This window comes from Oncorhynchus masou, chromosome 19 (genome assembly GCF_036934945.1).
Source record: "Oncorhynchus masou masou isolate Uvic2021 chromosome 19, UVic_Omas_1.1, whole genome shotgun sequence".
NCBI lineage: Eukaryota > Metazoa > Chordata > Actinopteri > Salmoniformes > Salmonidae > Oncorhynchus > Oncorhynchus masou.
The window spans coordinates 27131808-27154307 of NC_088230.1; the positions used below are offsets into that span (position 1 = coordinate 27131808).

Genomic DNA, 22500 nt, shown 5'->3' on the forward strand with positions numbered 1-22500 from the left:
TTACTTCTGAACTCATTTAGACTTGTCTAGACAAAGGGGGTTAATAGTTATTGAATTTGTATTCATTTAAATCATTTGTAGAATTGTATTTTCCCTTTGACAGAGAGTTTTGGGTAGATCAATCCCACTTTGAAACAAAATAAAATGTGAAAATAAAGTTCAAAGGGGTATAGACTTTCTTATAGGCAGTGTAAATGCGCTGTAATTTAAGCTTTAAAAAAAAATCTGACTCATGGCATTTCATATTTAAAATTGCAGGAAAAGTGCTTGAAAACGACAACATCCTCCCCAATGCCAAGAAGTGTGCCTTTAAGATGTCCCTTCCCAGGGCATGAGACCTGTTTTTTCAGGCCATGCACTACCGAAGTCATAGTAAAACTCCTTCTTTGCTATGTTATTTCACTGGATTTATGAGGGTTCCCAGATTAATTTTCTATCACAACAGGGTCCCCGGACCCAAAATGTTGAGAACCCCTGGACTAGGGGATTTGCTCATCACTGCACTGCATTGTCTACTGTCTAGCCTAAGCCTACTATGTTTATGATTGTGAATGTTTTAACCATTTATTTAAGAGGACCACAACAGAAATACTTTTTCAAAATAAGATTGTCATAACATTATCCACGTGTGGTTGTATTGTGTTTAAAATGATGAAATAAATCTAACAAGTCAAACTGACAAAGGGCAGGGCAGCTTCCAGGTCACACATTCTTATCTGTAATTAAAGTATCAGTAAGACAATGAAAGGACCATAACGTGTTACTCTTCAGTGTGAATTCACTTTGAATGTATCCAACCTTATGGTACCAGAGCTTCCAGAAGCATTCAAACTCCTCCAGCAAGAGGCCTAAACCTTTTCAGGTTCACATTGAGTTCACATTCTGTTGTATTTTATTTCCAATCATGCTACTCATGAGTCTTGCACTACTTTGGCTGGGGATTGCCAGAGACCTCTCGATATGATATTATCACGACACTGACAGTGCCTTTGCACCCCTTGACTTATTCCACTTTGTTGTGTTACAGCCTGAATTCAAAATGGACAACACAAAGAGACACCCAACTAAACACAACACCCCATACTGGACAAAGTGAAAACAAGGTTTTAGAAATAGTATCAAATCTATTGAAAATTAAATACAGAAATACATAATTTACATAAGTATTCACACTCCTGATTCAATACATTAGAATCACCTTTGGTAGAGATTAGGCTACAGCTGTGAGTCTTTCTGGGTAAGTCTAAGTGCTTTGCACACCGGGATTGTACAATATTTGCACATTATTCTTTAAAAAAAGTATTCTAACTCTGTCAGGTTGGTTGTTGATCATTGCTAGACAGCCATTTAAGCCAATTTAAATCAACATTTTAAACTAGTCCACTCATGAACGTTCAACTGTTGTCTTGGTAAGTGTATATTTGGTCTTGTGTTTTAGGTTATTGTCCTGCTGAAAAGTGAATGTCTCCCAGTGTCTGTTGGAAAGTAGAGAGAACCATATTTTCCTCTAGGAAAAGCATACCCATAACATGATGCAGCCACCACCATGCTTGAAGATATGAAGAGTGGTACTCAGTGATGTGTTGGATTTGCCCCAAACATAACGCTTTCTAAAGTTCTTTACTTTTCCAAATTTTGTTGCACTTTTACTTTAGTGCTTTATTGCAAATAGGATGCATGTTTTGAATACTTTATTCTGTACAGGCGTCTTCTTTTCACGCCATCATTTAAGTCATTATTGTGGATTCACTACAATGTTGTTGATCCATCCTCAGTTCTATCACAGCCATCAAACTCTGTAACTGTTTTAAAGTCACCATTGGGCTCATTGTGAAATCCCTGAGCAGTTTCCTTCCTCTCCGGCAACTGAGTTAGGAAGGACGCCTGTAATCTTTGTAGTGACTTGGTGTATTAATACACCATCCAAAGTGTAATTCAGAACGTCACCATAGTCAAAGGGATTTTTAATGTTAGCTTTTTTATTTATTTTAGCCATCTACCAATATATGTGCCCTTCTTTGTAAGGCATTGGAAAACCTCCCTGGTCTTTGTGGTTGAATTGGTGTTTGCGTGTACAAAACATTAAGGATACCATCCTGATATTGAGTTGCACCCCACCTTTATGACCAGCTTCAGTTTGTTGGAGCATGGACTCTACAAGTTGTCGAAAGCGTTCCACAGGGATCCTGGCCCATGTTGACTGCAATGCTTCCCACAGCTGTGTCAAGTTGGCTGGATGTCCTTAGGGTGGTGGACCCTTCTTGATAAACAAGGGAAATTGTTGAGCGTGAACAACCCAGCAACGTTGCAGCTCTTGACACACATTTAAACCTGTGCGCCTGGCATCTACTACCATACCCTGCCCAAATGCACTTGAATTGCTTGTTTTGCCCATTCATCCTCTGAATGTCACACATACACAATCCATGTCTCAGTTGTCTCAAGGCTTAAAAATCCTTTAAGAACCTGTCTCCTCCTCTTCATCTACACTGATTGAAGTGGATGTAACAGGTGACATCAATAAGAGATCCTAGCTATCACCTGGTCAGTCTGCCATGGAAAGAGCAGGTGTTCTTAATGTTTTGAACATCTCAGTGTGTGTGAGGTACAGAGATCTGGTTGTGATTAAAAAACAAATGATAAACACTATTACACACAGAGTGAGTCCATGCAACTTATTATGTGACATGTTGAGCACATTTTTCCTCCTGAACGCATTTAGGCTTGTCATAACAAAGGAGTTGAATACTTATTGATTCAACACATTTCAGCTCCTCATTTTTTATTAAATTTGTACAGATTTCTAAAAACATAACTCCTCTGACATTATGGGGTATTGTGTGTAGGCCAGTGACACAAAATCTAAATGTAAATCAAAAACAACAAAGTCAAGGGGTGTGAATACTTTCTGAAGGAACTGTAGGTGCCGGTAAGATATACTTTGTGATTGTCCTGATTCTATATGTATTGCGATTCGATACTGTGATTTTATTGCGATTTAAATATTCCAAAACATATTGCTCACTATATATATATATATATATATATATATCTGCTGCAGAGAAACAAGAGAGAGGATGAAAAAATGTGTTTTGATCAGTCATGGAAATCTGCTGAAAACATGTTGGCTCACTATATAAAAAAGAAGATGGAGAAGAAGCTATAGGATGAACAATATGAGTTAATACCTAACAATAATAATGAAAAATAAATCATATTTTAACAAATCTATACTTTTAGTCAAAGGTATAATATTGTCTAAAATAATATTACGATATCATCACATTGGCATAAATCGTAGCCTATCTTCCATTAACATTTCCACCATTTAGGCCTACTCAAAAGTTTGAGCAAATCTCATGGATCTCAACTAAACTTCCACAAACTGAAAAGGAACCTTTACTAGGACCCAGTCTGTGCAGTCTGTCCTTTGTCAACTAAACCCTAAGACAACATCCCCCTACGGCCAGTCCCTCGAGTGCTACACAGACAGCCGAAATCTCGCTCCCACAATCTTCTCTTTTCAGGCGTACAGTAATCTCTCTGCTGTGTGATGTCGTCCCGATACATATACACTACTGATTATTCAATGCGCACATACCACACAAAGTTTGCGTCCCAAATGGCAACCTATTCCATTTGTAGTGAACTACTTTTGACCAGGGCCCATAGGGTAGTGCACTATATTAGGGAATAGGCCACCAAACAATGAATAGAGAGGAAGCATCGGTGGTGTTACGGTCTGAAGACACTCAGATAGCAAGTCAGAGAGACACTGAAAACCAGGAGTTCCCATTTCCCAAGAGCCCATCCATCTTATCTCGCCAACGAGAACATGGAAAACACTTTGAGACAATGACTGAAGCCAAATGGAACTGGCAGGAAAACAGTGGTGGCCTCTCTCTCACACAGCAAGCTTGGGCCACAACATTAGGCCCAATCAGACACACACACACACACACACACACACACACACACACACACACACACACACACACACACACACACACACACACACACTCAGAGTCCCAAATGGCACCCTATTCCTTATATAGTGTACAGAACTGTGGGCCCTGGTCAAAAGTAGTGCACTACAGTATGTAGGGAATAGGGTGCCATTTGGGATCCAGCCAGAGTCTGGAGGCCCCAAGCTGCTTATCCCACTGTGTCTCTTAAAAGCACTAGTTAAGTTTCAGCATCGGTACAGGAGGAATAGCAACACAGGGGAGACGCAAGATTAGTAAAAGCTATACATGATCCATGGCCATAGAGTATAGAATAACTGTCTTCAAAGTAATGACTCGGGACGTCGGGTTTGAAATGAAAGCTTCTTTTAGTAATACTACTTGTTCACATTAACATTTAACAACTTCAGATTCTACAAACCAATAAAAGAAAGTTGCTAGCGAAAGTCAGGATAATCACTTGTACATAACAGGCGTGTTTTCTCTACTTCCTGTCGCAAGGCATTCTGGAACTTGCAGTCAAAAGCATAATCCAATACAACCGAAATATATGTAGTTCTCTAAATCTCCAACACACAAATTCTAATACAATTACATATGTAAACAACTCTAAAGAAAATATCTTTAGATCTAGCTCAATGAATCAACTTAAACATTAACTCTGTAACCCATTAAAGTTACAACATCCTCCCCCCGATGAACAACTGTGTTCATCTAAATCTCTATGCAGTATATCAACTGAATAGGTCTCCTCAACAAAGTCCCTGAAGCAGTACGAACTGAACATAACCTAACTAGGCCGTCTCGGCCTGGAAACAGTTCCTCAATCTTTCCTAGTTTCCAGGTTTGTCTGGTTGTATTATCTTGCATAATCCTCTCCTTGAGATGAATCTTTAGAGCTAATAGGAATGTCTCTGTTGACTGATCTGAGACCAGTTCCAAATGCACTGCTCTGGTTACAGCACAAGTGAACAGTGCAATGTATGACTTCTTCACAGAACCATTTTCTTTCACATAGAGGGGTCCTGCAAAATCCACATCTGTGACTTTGAATGGTGGGGATTCAGTTATTCTGTCTTTTGGTAAAGGTGCAGTGACCTGCTGTCCGGCCCTTGCCTTGAATCTCTTGCGCACTATACATCTTGCCACTTTGCTCTTGACTAGCTGCCTTGCACGCAAAATCCAGTATCGCTCTCTGATTTGTACTAGAGTGTTTCTTGCTCCAGAATGCATGACCTTCTCATGGTGGTACTCTATCAGCATTTCTGAGTATCTGTACTTGTTGGCCAGAACCCATGGGTGCTGCTCTCTGAATGTGAAGTTGGACTGTTGCAGTCTTCCTCCTACACCGAGTAGTTTGTATTCATCCAAGAACGGTTTCAGTTCTCTGATTTTACAGTCATTGTTTAGGCTTTTTCCTGCCTTCAGTAGATTGATCTCCTGTCCGAAACTCTGTTGTTGTGTTACCTTGATCCAGTAATTTTCTGCATCGAATAGTTCATCAGCAGTCAGTTCACCTTGCATCTTTGTTTGTACGAGCATGGGCTATTAATCTCCTTATCCAGGCGGTGACTCTGAACTCTTTTCAGTTTGCTGTGCCTTTCAAGCTCCAACACAGGTTCAGTGATGTCTGTGCTGTTTGCTGCGAGTTGTACAGTAACCTGGCGACTGGACTTGAGTACTATATTTACCCCTTCTAGAGCCTTGTTATCATCAGTCTTTCTCGGACTGATTGGGTGATGTCAGAATTCTGGGTCCATTCCACCATAGCTGGCTCTGTGTCACGTTTTCGAACAGTTTGTCCTCTTGTAGGGATGCCGGCTGGATTAGTTTTCCCTTCAATATGTGACCATGACTCTGAATTTCTGAACTGAGCTGCAAACCCAATGCAGCATGATCATCAAGTCTGTCCACATTTTGATCTGTTTTTCTTCCATTTTCAGTGTGGTCATCAGGTTGTTTGCTAGTCTTGCTCCAATCACAGCTCCCATGAGCTACAGGCGTGGCAGAGACATTTTCTTAAGTGGGGCTACCCTGGACTTGGATGCGACTAGACTTGTTGTTTCCCTGTCTTGTGACTCACCTTGTAAGTAAGCTACTGCACTGTAAGTCCTTTCACTTGCATCACAGAACACGTGTAGTTTCAGTGTGTGGCTGTTCTGTGGCCGCATGTCTGTTCTGTACCACCTTGGTATGGTGAGCTGGTGTAACTGGGGTAGTTCTGAACACCACTGTTGCCATTGTCATGTCAGATCAGGTGGTAATTCTTTGTCCCAGCTGAGTCTCCTCTCCCACATTTCCTGGAACATGCACTTGATCCTGATGGTGAAAACCTTCAGCACTACTTGTGTTTCTAGCATCAACGGGTGGTCAGTTGTCATACTCTCCTCCCATTTTGTTTTCAGTTCAGGAGAGTTGGTCATCCACTTGCAGAGGTCCATGCCTGCAATCGACAGCATTCGCGTTGCAGTTGTTGTCACAAGGTAAGCCTCTTCAACATTGCGTGAACTTGCAATGAAGTTATCTACAACTCCTGGTTGTTCTGTTTTATATTGTTTCAGGTGCTTCCTGATTGTAGCTGCCAGCAAGAATGGACTTGGGGAAGCTCCAGATACCACTCTTTTCATCCTCAGCACACGCAGCTCCTCTTCATTTTCTCCCCTTAATGGGCCTATGAGCCACAGGAATCTCACGTCGTCTCGGTCTCTCTCTGCTAGAGATATCTGCAGTAGTCTTCTACTACTTCATTGTATCTGCTGTACATTTACATTTACATTTAAGTCATTTAGCAGACGCTCTTATCCAGAGCGACTACGTCACATCCTTCTTCAGTCTTTTCTTCAGACCTTCAAACCGTTTCTTGGCGGTTCTATAGTTGTCTTGCAGTTCTGGCATTTCTCATTTCCATGGTAACTCCACGTGGTATCGTCCATCATTGAAGGTGGTTATTTCTCGAACCTCTGTAGAGCCTCGTTTTCCTCTGGTTTCTGTGTTTTCTTGCTTAGAAAACCCAGAGACTCAAGCTCCCAGAATGCATGCAGTTGTTTGGAGACTAGTGTGTCTTCATCAAGTGGGATGAACATGCATGTTGCCTCGGTGACACTTGACATGGACACTGGTCCCTGCACCAACCATCCAACGGTGCTCTCTAAAGCAACCAGTGTATCCGTCAGTCGCTCCACTCTGCCTGATACTATCTGCCAGTAGTAGTCTGCTCCTATCAGGACAGAGAGTTCAGGATCAGTGTCATCTCCTGGAAAGTCTGCAAGCTGAAGTCCCCTTCCATTGAGCTCATGTTGAATCTGTTCACCAGAAACCTTCATCACAGCTGTGCACACTTGTGGGGTTTCAATTGCCTCTATACCTATTCTCTGCTGTTTGTCCCAGACATTCTCCAAGACGACTTTCACTGTATTGCGTTGGGACATTGCTGGAGCAGAGGAGCCAAAGAGGAGCCAAACGTGTGAAGAGTGAGTGCCTCTTGTCGAGCCCTTCACAAGGTTTTCATGTATGAAGTTTCTCTTGACTGCCTCCATCTAGTAAGCAACGAGCTATCTTCCTGCCCGATGGGCCTTCTACCCATGCCTTTGCCGTTTTTTGCAACACAGTGTTCTGTCCATCTGGTTTCAACTTCACTGAATGGGGAATAACTGAGGAAACCGCAGCATCTGCAGAAACAGTAGGGAATGCACCTCACTCCTCTTTCCGGTACACACAGCAATGTGATGTCTGCTTCCACATGACACATCTTTGACTTTTCAGAATTTTGCTATGCGTTTCTGTCCTAAACATATAAAGCATCTTCCCATTTTCTTTAGTTTCTCTTTGCGTGTGGTCTGCACTGTCACAGAATAGACCGTTTTGTTCCTTCTGACTGGCTGTGTGCAGTGCCACAGCAGATGGCATGTTGGGTCTTTTTGTTTTCATTTCATTGGAGGAGCATGACTTGTTCCATGGTTCGCTCTCTTTCTGTTGGTTGCATGATCTTGTCATTTGTAGTGCTCTCTCCCTGCTCTGAACCTCCTTCTGTAGGAAACTGACGATCTCAGCCACTTTCCATTCATCATCTACTCCACTCTGACGACTATAGTCAAGAGCTATGTCCTCTGGAATCATCTGCAGTAAGATTGGGCATAAGACGCTTTAATGGGTTTCTGACACTACACCCAGTGATTCCAAGCTCCTAATCTGAATTTCACATTCATCACATAGCTGCCTCAATGCATTTAGGTCAGAGGATTTCTTCACAGGAGTGATATTCAGCAGCTTTGACATGTGAGCACTAATCACAAGATCTTTCCTTCCAAATCTGCTCTTGAGCAGAGCGATTGCATCATCATAGTTACTGTCTGTTAATTAATAGCTAGACGTTCCGCTAGCATCCGGTGAAATTGCAGAGCGCGAAATTCTAATTAAATTATTAGAAGTATTTAACTTTCATAAAATCACAAGTGCAATACACCAAAATAAAGTTCAACTTCTTCTTAATCCAGCCACCCTGTCAGATTTTAAAAAGGCTTTACGGCGAAAGCAAACCATGTGATTATCTGAGGACAACACCTCACCGTACAAACACATGAAAATCATATTTCAACCAAGCAGGTGCGACACGAAAGTCAGAAATAATGATATAATTCATGCCTTACCTTTGAAGATCTTCTTCTGTTGGCACTCCAATATGTCTCAGAGACAATCACAAATGGTCCTTTTGTTCGATAAACTCCTTTTTATATCCCCAAAATGTCCATTTATTTGGCGCGTTTGATTCAGAAAAACACCGGTTCCAACTCGCCCAACATGACTACAAATTATCTAATAAGTTACCTGTATACTTGGTCCAAGCATTTCAAACAACTTTCCTTATCCAACTTTAGGTATCCTAAAACGTAAATAATCAATAAAATGTAAGACGGAATATACTGGGTTCAATAGTGGATAAAATCAACGTGGAGCGCATGACCTGGAGAGCGTGACCTGGAGAGCGTGACCTGGAGAGCGTGACCTGGAGAGCGTGACCTGGAGAGCGTGACCTGGAGAGCGTGACCTGGAGAGCGGACCAAACAAAAGAGTTGGCTTGACTCATTCTGAACAGCCGTACTTCTTCATTTCTCAAAGGAAAAACATCAAACAATTTCTAAAGACTGTAGACGTCTAGGGGAAGCCATAGGAACTGCAACCAGGTGCCTCATAAATCTAGTTCCCCATAGAAAAACAATAGAATTCACAGTCACCTCAAAAAATTATTTTCCCCGCTTTCGTCTCATTCTTTCTGCTTCATGCCGACGTTCCTCCTCAGCCAATTCAGCGGCTTCATCCCTACAATCTTCGTCGCAGCTCATACTTTTCCCGGGTTTCGACACCAAAATATAGAATAACTATCTTCAAAGTAATGACTTGGGAAGTCGGGTTTGAAATGAAAGCTTCTTTTAGTAATACTACCTGTTCATGTTACATTTAACAACTTTATATTCCACAAAACTATAAAAGAAAGTTGCTAGCGAAAGTCAGGATAATCACTTATCACTTGTACATAACTGGCGCGTTCTTTCTCTATTTCCTGTCGCAAGGCATTCTAGAACTTGCAGTCAAATGCGTAATCCAATATGAACAATACAACAAAAATATATATGTAGTTCTCCCAATCTCCAACACACAAATTCTAATACAATTACATATGTAAACAACTCAAGAAAATATCTTGAGATACAGCTCAATGAATTAACTTAAACATTAACTCTGTAACCCATTAAAGTTACCACATAGAGACAGTGAATTATTGATGCTGCAGTTAAATTCTGATTTAAAAGATAACAGTGAATGCTGAATGCTCATCCCATGGGTGAGGCAAAATGTCCCACTATTCCATCTATAGAACAGAGAACCGTAATGTTTAATGTATAAAAATTGCCAACAGAAAACAAAAGAAACAGACTGTAGTCTATAATATTTCCTTTTATGTCATGGGGTTGGGACTAGGGAGAGTGCTGGTTTAATATAGGTCAAAGTTTCACTGAATAAAGCTACCTAATGAGCAACCAGGGATGGGCTTGGCCAAGGCAATAATAGAGAATAAATAATTGCATATATTACAAATGGAACCTCCTCATGCTTCAGTCAACAGCAAATCCTTTATTTTTGGGGCGGCAGGGTAGCCTAGTGGTTAGAACGTTGGATTAGTAACCGGAAGGTTGCAAGTTCAAATCCCCGAGCTGACAAGGTACAAATCTGTCGTTCTGCCCCAACAGGCAGTTGTTCCTAGGCCATCATTGACAATAATAATTTGTTCTTAACTGACTTAACTGACTTGCCTAGTTAAATAAAGGTAAAATTAAAAATAAAAAAAATAAAAAAAATCTGGACTCATAACTTAGAGCACTAGATGACTGCAGACAGAGTACAATACAGAGAAGCAAATAACTGATTGAATTGAATAGGCCTCGGTCTAGCCTGTGTGTCACTTCGGCACTGGTATAAAAATATTAATTGTTGTGGAAACAACAATCAAACTGATACTGAATCAAGCCAACTCCCCAAATATTATCTAACCCTATCAGCAACAACAAATCACATACTGGTACTATGTGCACTGTAGGCTAAACCATGTAAGCTAAATGTCCTTAGAGCAATAGTACAGATTTTATAAAACCCTGACCTGTTCACCAGACGTGCTACTTTGTCCTGGACCTGCTGTTTTCAACTCTCTCACTCTCTCTCCCGCACCTGCTGTCTCAAACTGTGAATGCTCAGCTATGACAAGCCAACTGACATTTACTCCTGAGGTGCAGACCTCTACAACCACTGTGATTATTATTTGACCCTGCAGGTCATCTTTGAACGTTTGAACATTTTGGCAATGTACTGTTATAATCTCCACCCGGCACAGCCAGAAGAGGCCACACCTCAGAGCCTGTCCTCTCTGTTTCCTCCTAGGTTTTTGTTTTTTTTACCTTTATTTAACTAGGCAAGTCAGTTAAGAAAAAATTCTTATTTTCAATGACAGCCTAGGAACAGTGGGTTAACTGCCTGTTCAGGGGCAGAACGACAGATTTGTACCTTGTCAGCTCGGGGGTTTGAACTTGCAACGCTCTAACCACTAGGCTACCCTGCCACCCCAGGTTCCTGACTTTCTAGGGAGTTTTTCCTAGCCACTGTGCTTCTACATCTGCATTGCTTGGAGATTGGGCTTTTGGGCTGGATTTCTGTATAGCACTTTGTGACATAAACGGATGTAAAAAGGGCTTTATAAATAAATGTGATATCTATTACGGAGTGAGAGAGCATAACTCCATTCCTTAAGGAGGCCTTGGGTTGAGTTTCCAAAGGTCAGGAACACCTGATCTATAGTTCTGGCACCAGGGACGACGTATGTTACTATGGTTACACTGACTACCTGCCTTAAAGATGGGCTGGGTTCATTTGCATCTATGTCGCCGGCTAAATCACTTAAGGCATGAAGTTATGCAATCAGGCCAAGTTCACAGCGGAGACATGGAGGGAGAAAAAGGTATGAATAAACTGAAGATTCGAGCCCACTCGCAAAACTCAGCAGTGTGATGTGATAAAAGACCCGTGCCAAGTAGGTCTGTCATAGACTGTAGAGGCTCAGTCAGTACAGAGGCTCACCTCAGCCATTTGGTCTGGAAAGGGAAGAAATAAAACCCTCCATGACGGTGTCATCCTTCATATCAGATCAATAGAAACAGCTCACGGCACATCATTTCCACTACATAGCCTACCTACTATAGAACCTGGTTTGTTGTTCTGTGTGCTAATAACAAAATGAGTGATAAATATAAAACTACTAGCCTTTTACAGCCAAAGTTCACACATCCACACATTCACACATTGCTCTCCCATTTACAACCCTGATCCTACACAACAAAGCTGGTTTTGGGGGGGGTTTTGAATAGAGGTCGACCGATTAATTAGGGCCGATTTCAAGTTTTCATAACAATTGGTAATCAGCCTTTTTGGACGCAGATTATGGCCAATTACATTGCAATCCACAAGGAGAATGTGTGGCAGGCTGACACGACCACCTGTTACGGCAGGCAGACCACCTGTTACGGCAGGCAGACCACCTGTTACGGCAGGCAGACCACCTGTTACGGCAGGCTGACCACCTGTTACGGCAGGCTGACCACCTGTTACGGCAGGCTGACCCCCTGTTACGGCAGGCTGACCCCCTGTTACGGCAGGCTGACCACCTGTTACGGCAGGCTGACCACCTGTTACGGCAGCCTGACCACCTGTTACGGCAGGCTGACCACCTGTTACGGCAGGCAGACCACCTGTTACGGCAGGCTGACCACCTGTTACGCGAGTGCAGTATCAAAAGGACCTTGTGGCTGCAAGGAGCCAAGGTAAGTTGCTTGCTAGCATTAAACTTATCTTATAAAAAACAATCTTCACATAATCACTAGTTAACTACACATGGTTGATGATATTACGAGGTTAACTAGCTTGTCCTGGGTTGCATATAATCAAAGCGGTGCCTGTTCATTTATCTTCCAATCACAGCCTATTTCACCTTTGCCAAACGGGTGATGATTTAACTAAAGCACAATCGTGAGAAAAAAAGCACAATCATTGCACAAATGTACCTAACCATAAACATCAACGCCGTCCTTAAAATCAATGATTCAAACATATGAAAGCTGGTGTTTCGATGATAAATTAAATAGTCGACGTGTCAATTCCTACAATAACTACAACCTAAAACTTACCTGGGAATATTGAAGATTTATGTTAAAAGGAACCACCAGCTTTCATATGTTCTCATGTTCTGAGCAAGGAACGTAAACGTTGGCTTTTTTTACATGACACAAATAGACAGCTGATGTTCTGAAAGAACTGCAAAATCTGGATCCTCTCTTTCTAAAATGATCTGCCAAAATTGTTACAACCCCTATTACTAGCCTATTCAACCTCTCTTTCCTATCATCTGAGATCCCCAAATATTGGAAGGCTGCCGCGGTCACCCCCTATTCAAAGGGGGTGACACTCTAGAACCAAACTATTATAGACCTATATCCATCCTGCCCTACCTTTCTAAAATCTTTGAAAGCCAAGTTCACCGACCATTTCAAATCCCACCGTACCTTCTGCACTATGCAATCTGGTTTCCAAGCTGGTCATGGGTGCACCTCAGCCACACTCAAGGTCCTAAATGGTATCATAACCGCCATCGATAAAAGACAGTACTGCGCAGCAGTCTTCATTGACATGGCAGAGGCTTTCGACTCAGTCAATCACCACATTCTTATCGGCAGACTCAATAGCCTTGGCTTCTCAAATGACTGGCTCGCCTGGTTCACCAACTACTTAACAGACAGAGTTCAGTGTGTCAAATCGGAGGGCCTGTTGTCCGGACCTCTGGCAGCCTCTATGGGAGTGCCACAGGGTTCAATTCCTGGGGCCGACTCCTTTCTCTGTATATATCAATGATGTCGCTCTTGCTGCTGGTGATTCTCGGATCCACCTCTACGCAGACAACACCATTCTGTATACATCTGGCCCTTCTTTGGACACTGTGCTAACAGACCTCCAAAACGAGCTTCAACACCATACAACACTCCTTCCGTGTCCTCTAACTGCTCTTAAATGCAAGTAAAACTAAGTGCATGCTCTTCAACTGATTTCTGTCTGCACCCTCCTGCCAGACTGTTCTGACTTAGAATATGTGGACAACTACAAATACCGAGGTGTCTGATTAGACTGTAAACTCTCCTTCCAGACTCACATTAAGCATCTCCAAACCAAAATTAAATCTATAATCGGCTTCCTATTTCACAACAAAGCCTCCTTCACTCATGCCGCCAAACATACCCTTGTAAAACTGACTACCCTACCAATCCTTGACTTCGGCGATGTCTCCAGCAGGTATATTGCACTGGTCATCCCCACAGCCAACACTTTCTTTGGCCGCCTTTCCTTCCAGTTCTCTGCTGCCCAATGACTGGAACGAATTGCAAATTCATTTATAAAAAATAAAACATATTGCACTTTTACTTTCTTCTCCAACACTGTGATTTTGCATTATTTAAACCAAATTGAACACGTTTCATGATTTATTTGAGATTAAATTGATTTAATTTATCTATTATATTAAGTTAAAATAAGTGTTAATTGATCATTCAGTATTGTTGTAATTGGCATTATTACAAATATAAATTTATATATATATATATATAATAATAAAAATAGGCATAGGCTTTTTTTGGTTCTCCAATAATCGGTAACGTCTTTGAAAAATCATAATCGGTCAACCTCTAGTTTTGAATGTGTGTGAATATACAACAAGTGTCAGAGGTGTCAGATGCAGCACATGGGTGAGCCTGGGTCTGGGTAGCCTACACACCACATACAGTGTAAGGTGACACTCCTCAGTCCTCATCACACTGAACAGAGACTTTAGTCTTCTCACTGAGGCATGACTAAATCAGCTCACATTCCACTAATTACAAAAGGCACACGGGTGAGCCAATGAGGTCTGGATGGAATCCACCATAGAGTATCATACCCCTCAGAAACACGATCTTTGCAGTCCCCATTCCGTCATCACTGGCACCCACATACACACGGTGGTGGTTAGGCAACCTATACCCAATTTAGTGCACTCCCCATAGGGCCCCTGGTCAATAGTAGTGTACTATTTAGGAAATAGGCTGCCATTTGGGAGTTAGCCAGTGTCTGATGAAAGGGTTACGACAACCCTGGTCCCATGGTGTGGGGGGTGTTGTTTTACCATGAAGACACTGAGGGCAGCAGTCAAATAAGAAACCAGTGAATTGTACTTTACAGCTTTAAAAACCTTGTGTTTTATAGTGTACGTAGAGAGTCATTGAATCCAAAAGGCCTTTTATATAATTGTATTGCTGCTGCACATCAATAATTGGCCAATAATATGGAGGAATTTGCATTGTTAAAGCTGGACCCACAGTGGTTATAACAGAAAAGGGGATATTTAGCCTGCTGTATCCTACAAGCACTAGCTATACACTGGGTAAAAGTAGACCTTTCCAGTGGTCTTCAAATGTCTTTTAAGAAAGGTGAAACCGGCAGTGCATGAGCCAGGTAGTAAAGTGAATATTTCCTGAAAGGACTTTGAACGCCCTCAACTTTTTACTAGCAGGATGTCAACACAGGTGCAACGCCTCTGTCATAAAGAGCAGCAACACTGTGACTGATAGCAATTCACACTCTCATAAAAATAAAACAGGTATGGAAATGACCAAAGATCAAAGTCCCTCAAAAAACTGAGACAAATCATTTCCTGTTGGCAACTTCTGCCGACAGTGGGACCAATGGAAAAATTGCGAACTTGGCACCTCTAGTTCTTTCCATCAATTGTCTGTCTGGTCTGTCAGACACAGAACAGCATAGCCTATTGCACACACTGAATTCCCATGTAACCATGTAACATTTTTGATTTAGGACATTACTCATCTGAGAACACAGGCATGAGTTATTGCAATCCATAACGAGACCACACGTACCTGTGTGTCTATATGAAAACTCCTGTTTATTTTTTAAGCATTATGTAGGCTAGATGCAGGCACATGCTTCAATTGGTTGCTCAGTTGAATCTCTTGCCACACACAACAGGTACTGCCTATGTGTGTGGGTGAGAAGAAAACGAACGAGCTACAAAACCGGAACACTTCGGTCAGGACACAAGGGTTCCATCAATCCTCATGCAATTGCGTTGAGGGTGCATAATTGTTAGAATTATATTGTAATGGAACCATTCGTCGGAACGGTTATAAAAACAACCGACTGGAATTGCATTATCTGATCTGATGTACGCAGTAGTGCATGCTCTGCAGCTGGGAAATGACACATCTAGAACCGTGTAATGAACCTTCAGTGATACCCACACACTGTTCTGTCTCGGAGCGTGTCAAATATCGAATTGACCAGCTAAATGTTTAACTCATTGGAAACCGGTAACGTTTTCTAAAAGGGAGTATTTCTTTGAGCGAAAATCGGAACAAAAGTCTACATTCCAGGATGCTGTGTTTACGGTTTTCCCGAAGGAAGAATACATGTGATGGCAATCGTCTCCTGCGTTGACAGCCTCCATTGGCATCAATGTAGCCTGCTAATGTTAGCCAACCAGCTAGCGAAGATAACTCCCGTGTACAACTAGCTACCACTATTTAAAAAGCTTTCGACAATTGCATTGAATTTAGTTTGTAAGGGGGGAAAAAAATGCTCGCTGACATTACCTACCTCGTATCCTCTTCAACCAGTGCAGCCCGACTCTTGTTTATAAAAGTGAAAGTTTCCCCAATAGACTGCTGGGTGTAGAGCCAACCTCCGATCTCCCCTTCCTGCAGCAACCTCCGACTCGCTCACAAGTCCAAGGAATTGGCCATGACGTCACTTGACACTACAGGACAGTTGTACACATTTAGATTATATGTATCCAATTATCTTTACAAACTGTCTACGCAGCCATGTGGTTCAATAGCCACTTAGCAAGACTTATTTCTAAGCAATTATGCCACTACAGGGTTCTGAAAAATGCAGACCAAGTTTCCAGACAACTTGGGCATCATACATTTGTGAGTGACCCAGTAACATTAAAGTCCCCTCCCCTAAAGAAGTCACCCAATACCAGATTGAAAGCTGATAGCTGCAGGGTGAGTGCATCACATTAGAGAATCACCTGAGGCCAGAGCTACATCTGCTTCATGTTTCTGTACACAGACAACGGTGCCTCCTAATGTGTGCATTCTGCCCTGAGAACATGTTGGCTCCTCACTGGTGAGTCCCTATAATATCTCCGTTCTCCTGAAGTGTGTGCATAAATTAAAACCATAGGATTGCAGAAGCATGGGCTATTGGGAGCTTCCACCATGTTTCTTATACCACTCATTTCAAGGACAAGGGAAGTGAACAAGACAAGTGCTTAATTTGAGAGGAAAGACGAAGAACAAATATATCACACTCCACAACCTGGTGAGGTGGGCAAGTGCATTGGCCACCTTGCATCATGTACATATGAAAGGCAATTTCAGGTTGTGCTGGAGGAAATGTTTGTCTATTCACCAGCCAACTTCGGCCAGCCCTCATAAAAAACAAGGCTAGCTGTGCAAACACCATCATAGGCCTGTCCTCCATGGAAACTATGATGACTGGTTGTGTGGCAGAATGGGTTTGGATGCACTTGACATTTCAGGGGACAATAGATACTGTCCGTCACATCACAGAGGACAAGTGTGAGGGTGCATTGATCCAACTTAAGCTTGTAAAATATTTACATAACATTGTCCATGACCATAACCGCAGTGACGGCATCTAGGATATTCTCTCATGGTTAGCGTCCCAAATGGCACCCTATTCGCCATATAGTGCACTATTTTTGACCAGAGCTCTGGTCAAAAGTAGTACACTAACTACATGGGGGTCAAAGTAGTGCACTACATAGGAAGCAGGGTGCCATTTGGGATACACACTTAGTTTTAAAACACCCATCAGGATGGAGCGTGGGAATGAATGCAAAGCGTCTATGAACTCAAAAAGCTACACATACCTAGAAATGGAGAGGAAAGCCTCATTTTGCTGTTTTCACATGCAGTATCTTTAAGATCAATGTGATTAAAACAAATCATTAACACCTCTGAATATACATGGAGCTTACTTTGAGCTAGGGTTATATAAAATAAAAGCTTTTTAGAAAAGAAAAATCTATAAAACTGCTGTGTTCCGTCATGTACACACCCACTAAATATACAGTGTACAAAACATTAAGAACATTGGGTTCCTAATATTGGGTTGCACCTCTGCCTTTTGCACTCAGAACAGCCTCAATTCTTTAGGGTATGGTTTCTATAAGGTGTCCAAAGCGTTCCACAGGCATGCTGGCCCATGTTGACTCCAATGCTTCCCACAGTTGTGTCGAGTCGGGTGGTGGACCATTCTTGATACACATGGGAAACGGTTGTGTGGAAAACCCAGCAGCGTTGCAGTTCATGACACACTAAAACCAATGCGCCTGGTACCTGCTACCATACCCCGTTCAATATTTTGTCTTACCCATTCACCCTCTGAATGGCACACATACACAATCCATGTACCAATGCTTAAAAATCCTTTAACCCGTCTCCTCCCCTTCATCTACACTGATTGAAGTGGATTTAACAATTGACATCAATAAGGGATCCTAGCTTTCACCTGGTCAGTCTGTCACTCAGTGTATATCCCTATATATAATGTCAAGAACCAATCATGCCTAGATAATGATAGATCATAATGGCAGTTATTTGTTCAAACAATGGAGGACAAGCAGCTCTCTGGAGGACCTACTTTACATCCCATCCACCCCAGGTGACCAGATGAAACAACTAGGCATAATGCACTAATATAACAAGAGATATTGAACCTGGGATGACATCTCATGTATTCTATAACAGTAACTGTCAAATATTTTACTAGGGAAAAAGGTGCACCCAACTCAGAATTTTTATGTAGAGGAAACCACTATGTTATAAAAAAAACTGAAGGCAAGTGATATGCTCGTGTCTGTGTTTAGTGCTCAAGATCCATCCACTTTGGTAGTAGGGATTTCACAAGGACTTAAAACAATTAATTTATTTATTACCTTTATTTAACTGGACAAGTCAGTTAAGAACAAATTCTTATTTTCAATGATGGCCTAGGAACAGTGGGTTAACTGCCTTGTTCAGGGGCAGAACGACAGACTTTTACCTTGTCAGCTCGGGGATTTGATCTTGCAACCTTTCGGTTACAAGTTCAATGCTCTAACCACTAGGCTACCTGCCGCCCCATTAATGAGAGGTATGGATATAAATTACAAATTACCGCCAGTTGTCTCAGTCGAAAGCATAAACACGATGCGAGAACAGCACAACGGTATATTCTGCACAGATCCTACCGAAAAAAAATAACATTTATGAAGAAAACATAACTAACCCATGGATGATGATCTTCATGTAGAGCACAGCATCAAAAACAGTCAATTACAAAGGCAGCAAAAAATTTCCAGAATATATACATGTTTTATTCAATACAAATTTGAAATGTTTTGTTTTGTTGTCAATGGAAGGAATATGGCAGTTACGAAATAATGGAGATGGAGAGTAATCCAGCAGTGTACAACCAGGCTTAGCCCTGGCAGCAGGCAAGCAGACCTCCATCCAGGCTGGGCCCAGCAGCAGGCAGGCAGACCTCCATCCAGGCTGGGCCCAGCAGCAGGCAGGCATACCTCCATCCAGGCTGGGCCTGGCAGCAGGCAGGCATACCTCCATCCAGGCTGGGCCCAGCAGCAGGCAGGCATACCTCCATCCAGGCTGGGCCTGGTAGCAGGCAGGCATACCTCCATCCAGGCTGGGCCCAGCAGCAGGCAGGCATACCTCCATCCAGGCTGGGCCCAGCAGCAGGCAGGCAGACCTCCATCCAGGCTGGGCCCAGCAGCAGGCAGGCATACCTCCATCCAGGCTGGGCCTGGCAGCAGGCAGGCATACCTCCATCCAGGCTGGGCCCAGCAGCAGGCAGGCATACCTCCATCCAGGCTGGGCCTGGTAGCAGGCAGGCAGACCTCCATCCAGGCTGGGCCTGGCAGCAGGCAGGCATACCTCCATCCAGGCTTGGCCCAGGCAGCAGGCAGGCAGACCTCCATCCAGGCTGGGCCCAGGCAGCAGGCAGGCATACCTCCATCCAGGCTTGGCCCAGGCAGCAGGCAGGCAGACCTCCATCCAGGCTGGGCCCAGCAGCAGGCAGGCATACCTCCATCCAGGCTGGGCCCAGCAGCAGGCAGGCATACCTCCATCCAGGCTGGGCCCAGCAGCAGGCAGGCAAACCTCCATCCAGGCTGGGCCCAGCAGCAGGCAGGCATACCTCCATCCAGGCTTGGCCCAGGCAGCAGGCAGGCAGACCTCCATCCAGGCTGGGCCCAGGCAGCAGGCAGGCATACCTCCAGATCCCCATTCAGGCTTGGCCCAGGCAGCAGGCAGGCAGACCTCCATCCAGGCTTGGCCAGGCAGCGGGAGACCCACCCGATAGATAGGACCATCATGTCAAATTAAAAGAGGTAAGTAGGTAGCAGTGTCGGACTAGACAGTGCACCTCAGGGGCTGACAGGCAGGTTCTGAATCTCTACACCTTCCCCTGTATCCGCTTTTCCCACCTCCTGTCCTCCAGGGGAGCCTTTGGCTGAGCCCTGGCCCGCCTCCATCTCCTGTTGGGCTTGGATATTTAAGATGAGCTCCTTGATCTCTTCGCGTTTCGTCTTCATCCGTTGCTGCGGGAACCATTCCTCCAGGTTAACCGGGAGATGAAAGCTGGTAAGTGGATTCTGAATGGGGGGCCCAAAATCATAATTATTTTGGATTCAGTCTGAAGTACTATTTTCAGAGTGGTGCAAGGTAGAAATGAAGCTTCCAAATCAAGTCTAAAACCCTGGTTCGGGCAATTGCTCAATTGATTAACAACCACTGCAGGTAATTCAGTTAAACTCAATATACAGTGCATTCGAAAAGTATTCAGACCCCTTCCCCTTTTCCACATTTAGTTACGTTAGACTTTTTTTTTTTAATTAGACTGATCAATCTACACACAATACCCCATAATGACAAAGTGAAAACAGGTTTTTAGAAATGTAATGTATCAATAATGTAATGTATTGAAAATAAAAAACAGATACCTTATTTACATAACTATTCAGACCCTTTGCGATGAGCTCAATTTCAAGTCTCAGGTGCATCCCGTTTCAATTGATCATCCATGACAAGTTTCTACAACTTGGAGTGCACCTGTGGTAAATTCAACTGATTGGACATATGGAAAGGCACACACCTGTCTATATAAAGGTCTTACAGTTGACAGTGCATGTCAGAGCAAAAAACCAAGCCATAAAGTTGAAGGAATTGTCCGTAGAGCTCCGAGACAGGATTGTGTCTAGGCACATATCTGAAGAAAGGTACAAAAACATTTCTGCCGCATTGAAGGTCCTCAAGAACACAGTGGCCTCCATCATTCTTAAATGGAAGAAGCTTGGAACCACCAAGACTATTCCTAGAGCTGGATGCATAGCCAAACTGAGCAATCAGGGGAGAAGAGCCTTGGTCAGGGAGGTGACCAAGAACCCGATGGTCACTTTGACGGCGCTCCAGAGTTCCTCTGTGGAGATGGCAGAACGTTCCAGAAAAACAACCATCTATGCAGCACTCCACCAATCAGGCCTTTATGGAAGTGGCCAGATGGAAGCCTCTCCTCAGTAAAAGGCACAAGAGCCTGTTTGGAATTTGCCAAAAGGAACATAAAGGACTCTCAGACCATGAGAAACAAGATTCTCTGATCTGATGAAACCAAGATTGAACTATTTGGCCTGAACGCCAAGTGTCACATCTGGAAGAAACCTGGCACCATCCCTACAGTGAAACATGGTGGTGGCAGCAGCATGCTGTGGGGATGTTTTTCAGCAGCAGCGACTGGGAGACAAGTCAGGATTGAGGGAAAGATGAGTGGAGCAAAGTACAGAGAGATCCTTGATGAAAACCTGCTCCAGAGCACCCAGAACCTCAGACTGGGGCAAAGGTTAACCTTCCAGCAGGACAATGATCCTAAGCACACAATGCAGAAGTGGCTTCGGGACAAGTCTCTGAATGTCCTTGAGTGGCCCAGCCAATGCTTGGACTGATCTGATCGAACATCTCTGGAGAGACCTGAATAGCTGTGCAGCAACACTCCCCATCCAACCTGACAGAGCTTGAGAGGATCTGCAGAGAAGAATGGGAGAAACTCCACAAATACAGGTGTGCCAAGCTTGTAGCGTCAAACCCAAGAAGACCCGAGGCTGTAACCGCTGCCAAAAGTGCTTCAAAGTACTGAGTAAAGGGTCTGAAGACTTCTGTAAATGTCAGTTTATTATTTTTAATATATTTGCTAAAAAAAATGTAAAATTTGTTTTTGTTTTGTCATTATGGGTTATTGTGTAGATTGATGAGGGGGGAAAAAAACAAATGTAATACATTTTAGAATAAGTCTAACATAACAATGTGGAAAAAGTCAAGGGGTCTGAATACTTTCCGAATGCACTGTACAACTATTTATCCTACCAGGATCATGGGTAAGGTGAGTCTGCTACAAGTAATTGTGTCACTAAATACATTGGCAATTTAAAATGACACAGCAACACTGTGTTAATGGCCTACATCCCATTATATGGCTCAAGGTGTCTCAGTTACAGTATACACTGCATTGGTGTGTGTGTGTGTACACTGGTTGTGTCGCTCCAGATTATACTCGCACCTCGAAGAAGCTCTCCACATACTGCAGAATGTAGACACCACAGTCGCTGAAGTTGTCCTGCTGAGGCACATGTGGGCTAGAACCCTTTGTCTGGTCCCTCCCAAAACTCCTCCGACTTCCTTTCCTCACCTCCCACTCCACCTCCAGGTACCTGCAGTTAAACACACACGCACACAAACAAAATATAAATGGCTTGGGAAGGTTTGCTTTTGTGTGCTAATTAGGCAAACTAAATCTACAATATTCAGAACAGTATTAA

The 22500-nt window shown here is 43.0% G+C and overlaps 2 protein-coding genes across 11 annotated transcripts in view; both read right to left on the reverse strand.

Moving 5' to 3' along the window:
• The window catches only part of LOC135506085 (unconventional myosin-VI-like), a 136396-nt gene extending 119917 nt beyond the window's left edge, over window positions 1-16479 (reverse strand). For 2 of the 7 annotated variants that reach the window (XM_064925496.1, XM_064925495.1), the window contains exon 1: window positions 16200-16479. The gene's annotated coding sequence lies outside the window, so the exon portion shown is untranslated. Of the gene's footprint in view, window positions 1-16195 lie in introns of all 7 variants that reach the window. The other 5 variants (XM_064925491.1, XM_064925489.1, XM_064925493.1 and 2 more) reach the window with 3 other exon arrangements.
• Window positions 16480-18971: 2492 nt separating this feature from the next.
• The window catches only part of LOC135506086 (sentrin-specific protease 6-like), a 35426-nt gene continuing 31897 nt past the window's right edge, over window positions 18972-22500 (reverse strand). For all 4 annotated transcript variants that reach the window (XM_064925499.1, XM_064925501.1, XM_064925498.1 and 1 more), the window contains 2 exons: window positions 22242-22392; window positions 18972-20286 (listed from right to left, as the gene is read on the reverse strand). In XM_064925499.1, the coding sequence (XP_064781571.1) occupies window positions 20059-20286; window positions 22242-22392 (379 nt within the window). In that variant the 3' untranslated portion in view covers window positions 18972-20058. The remainder of the gene's footprint in view (window positions 20287-22241; window positions 22393-22500) is intronic.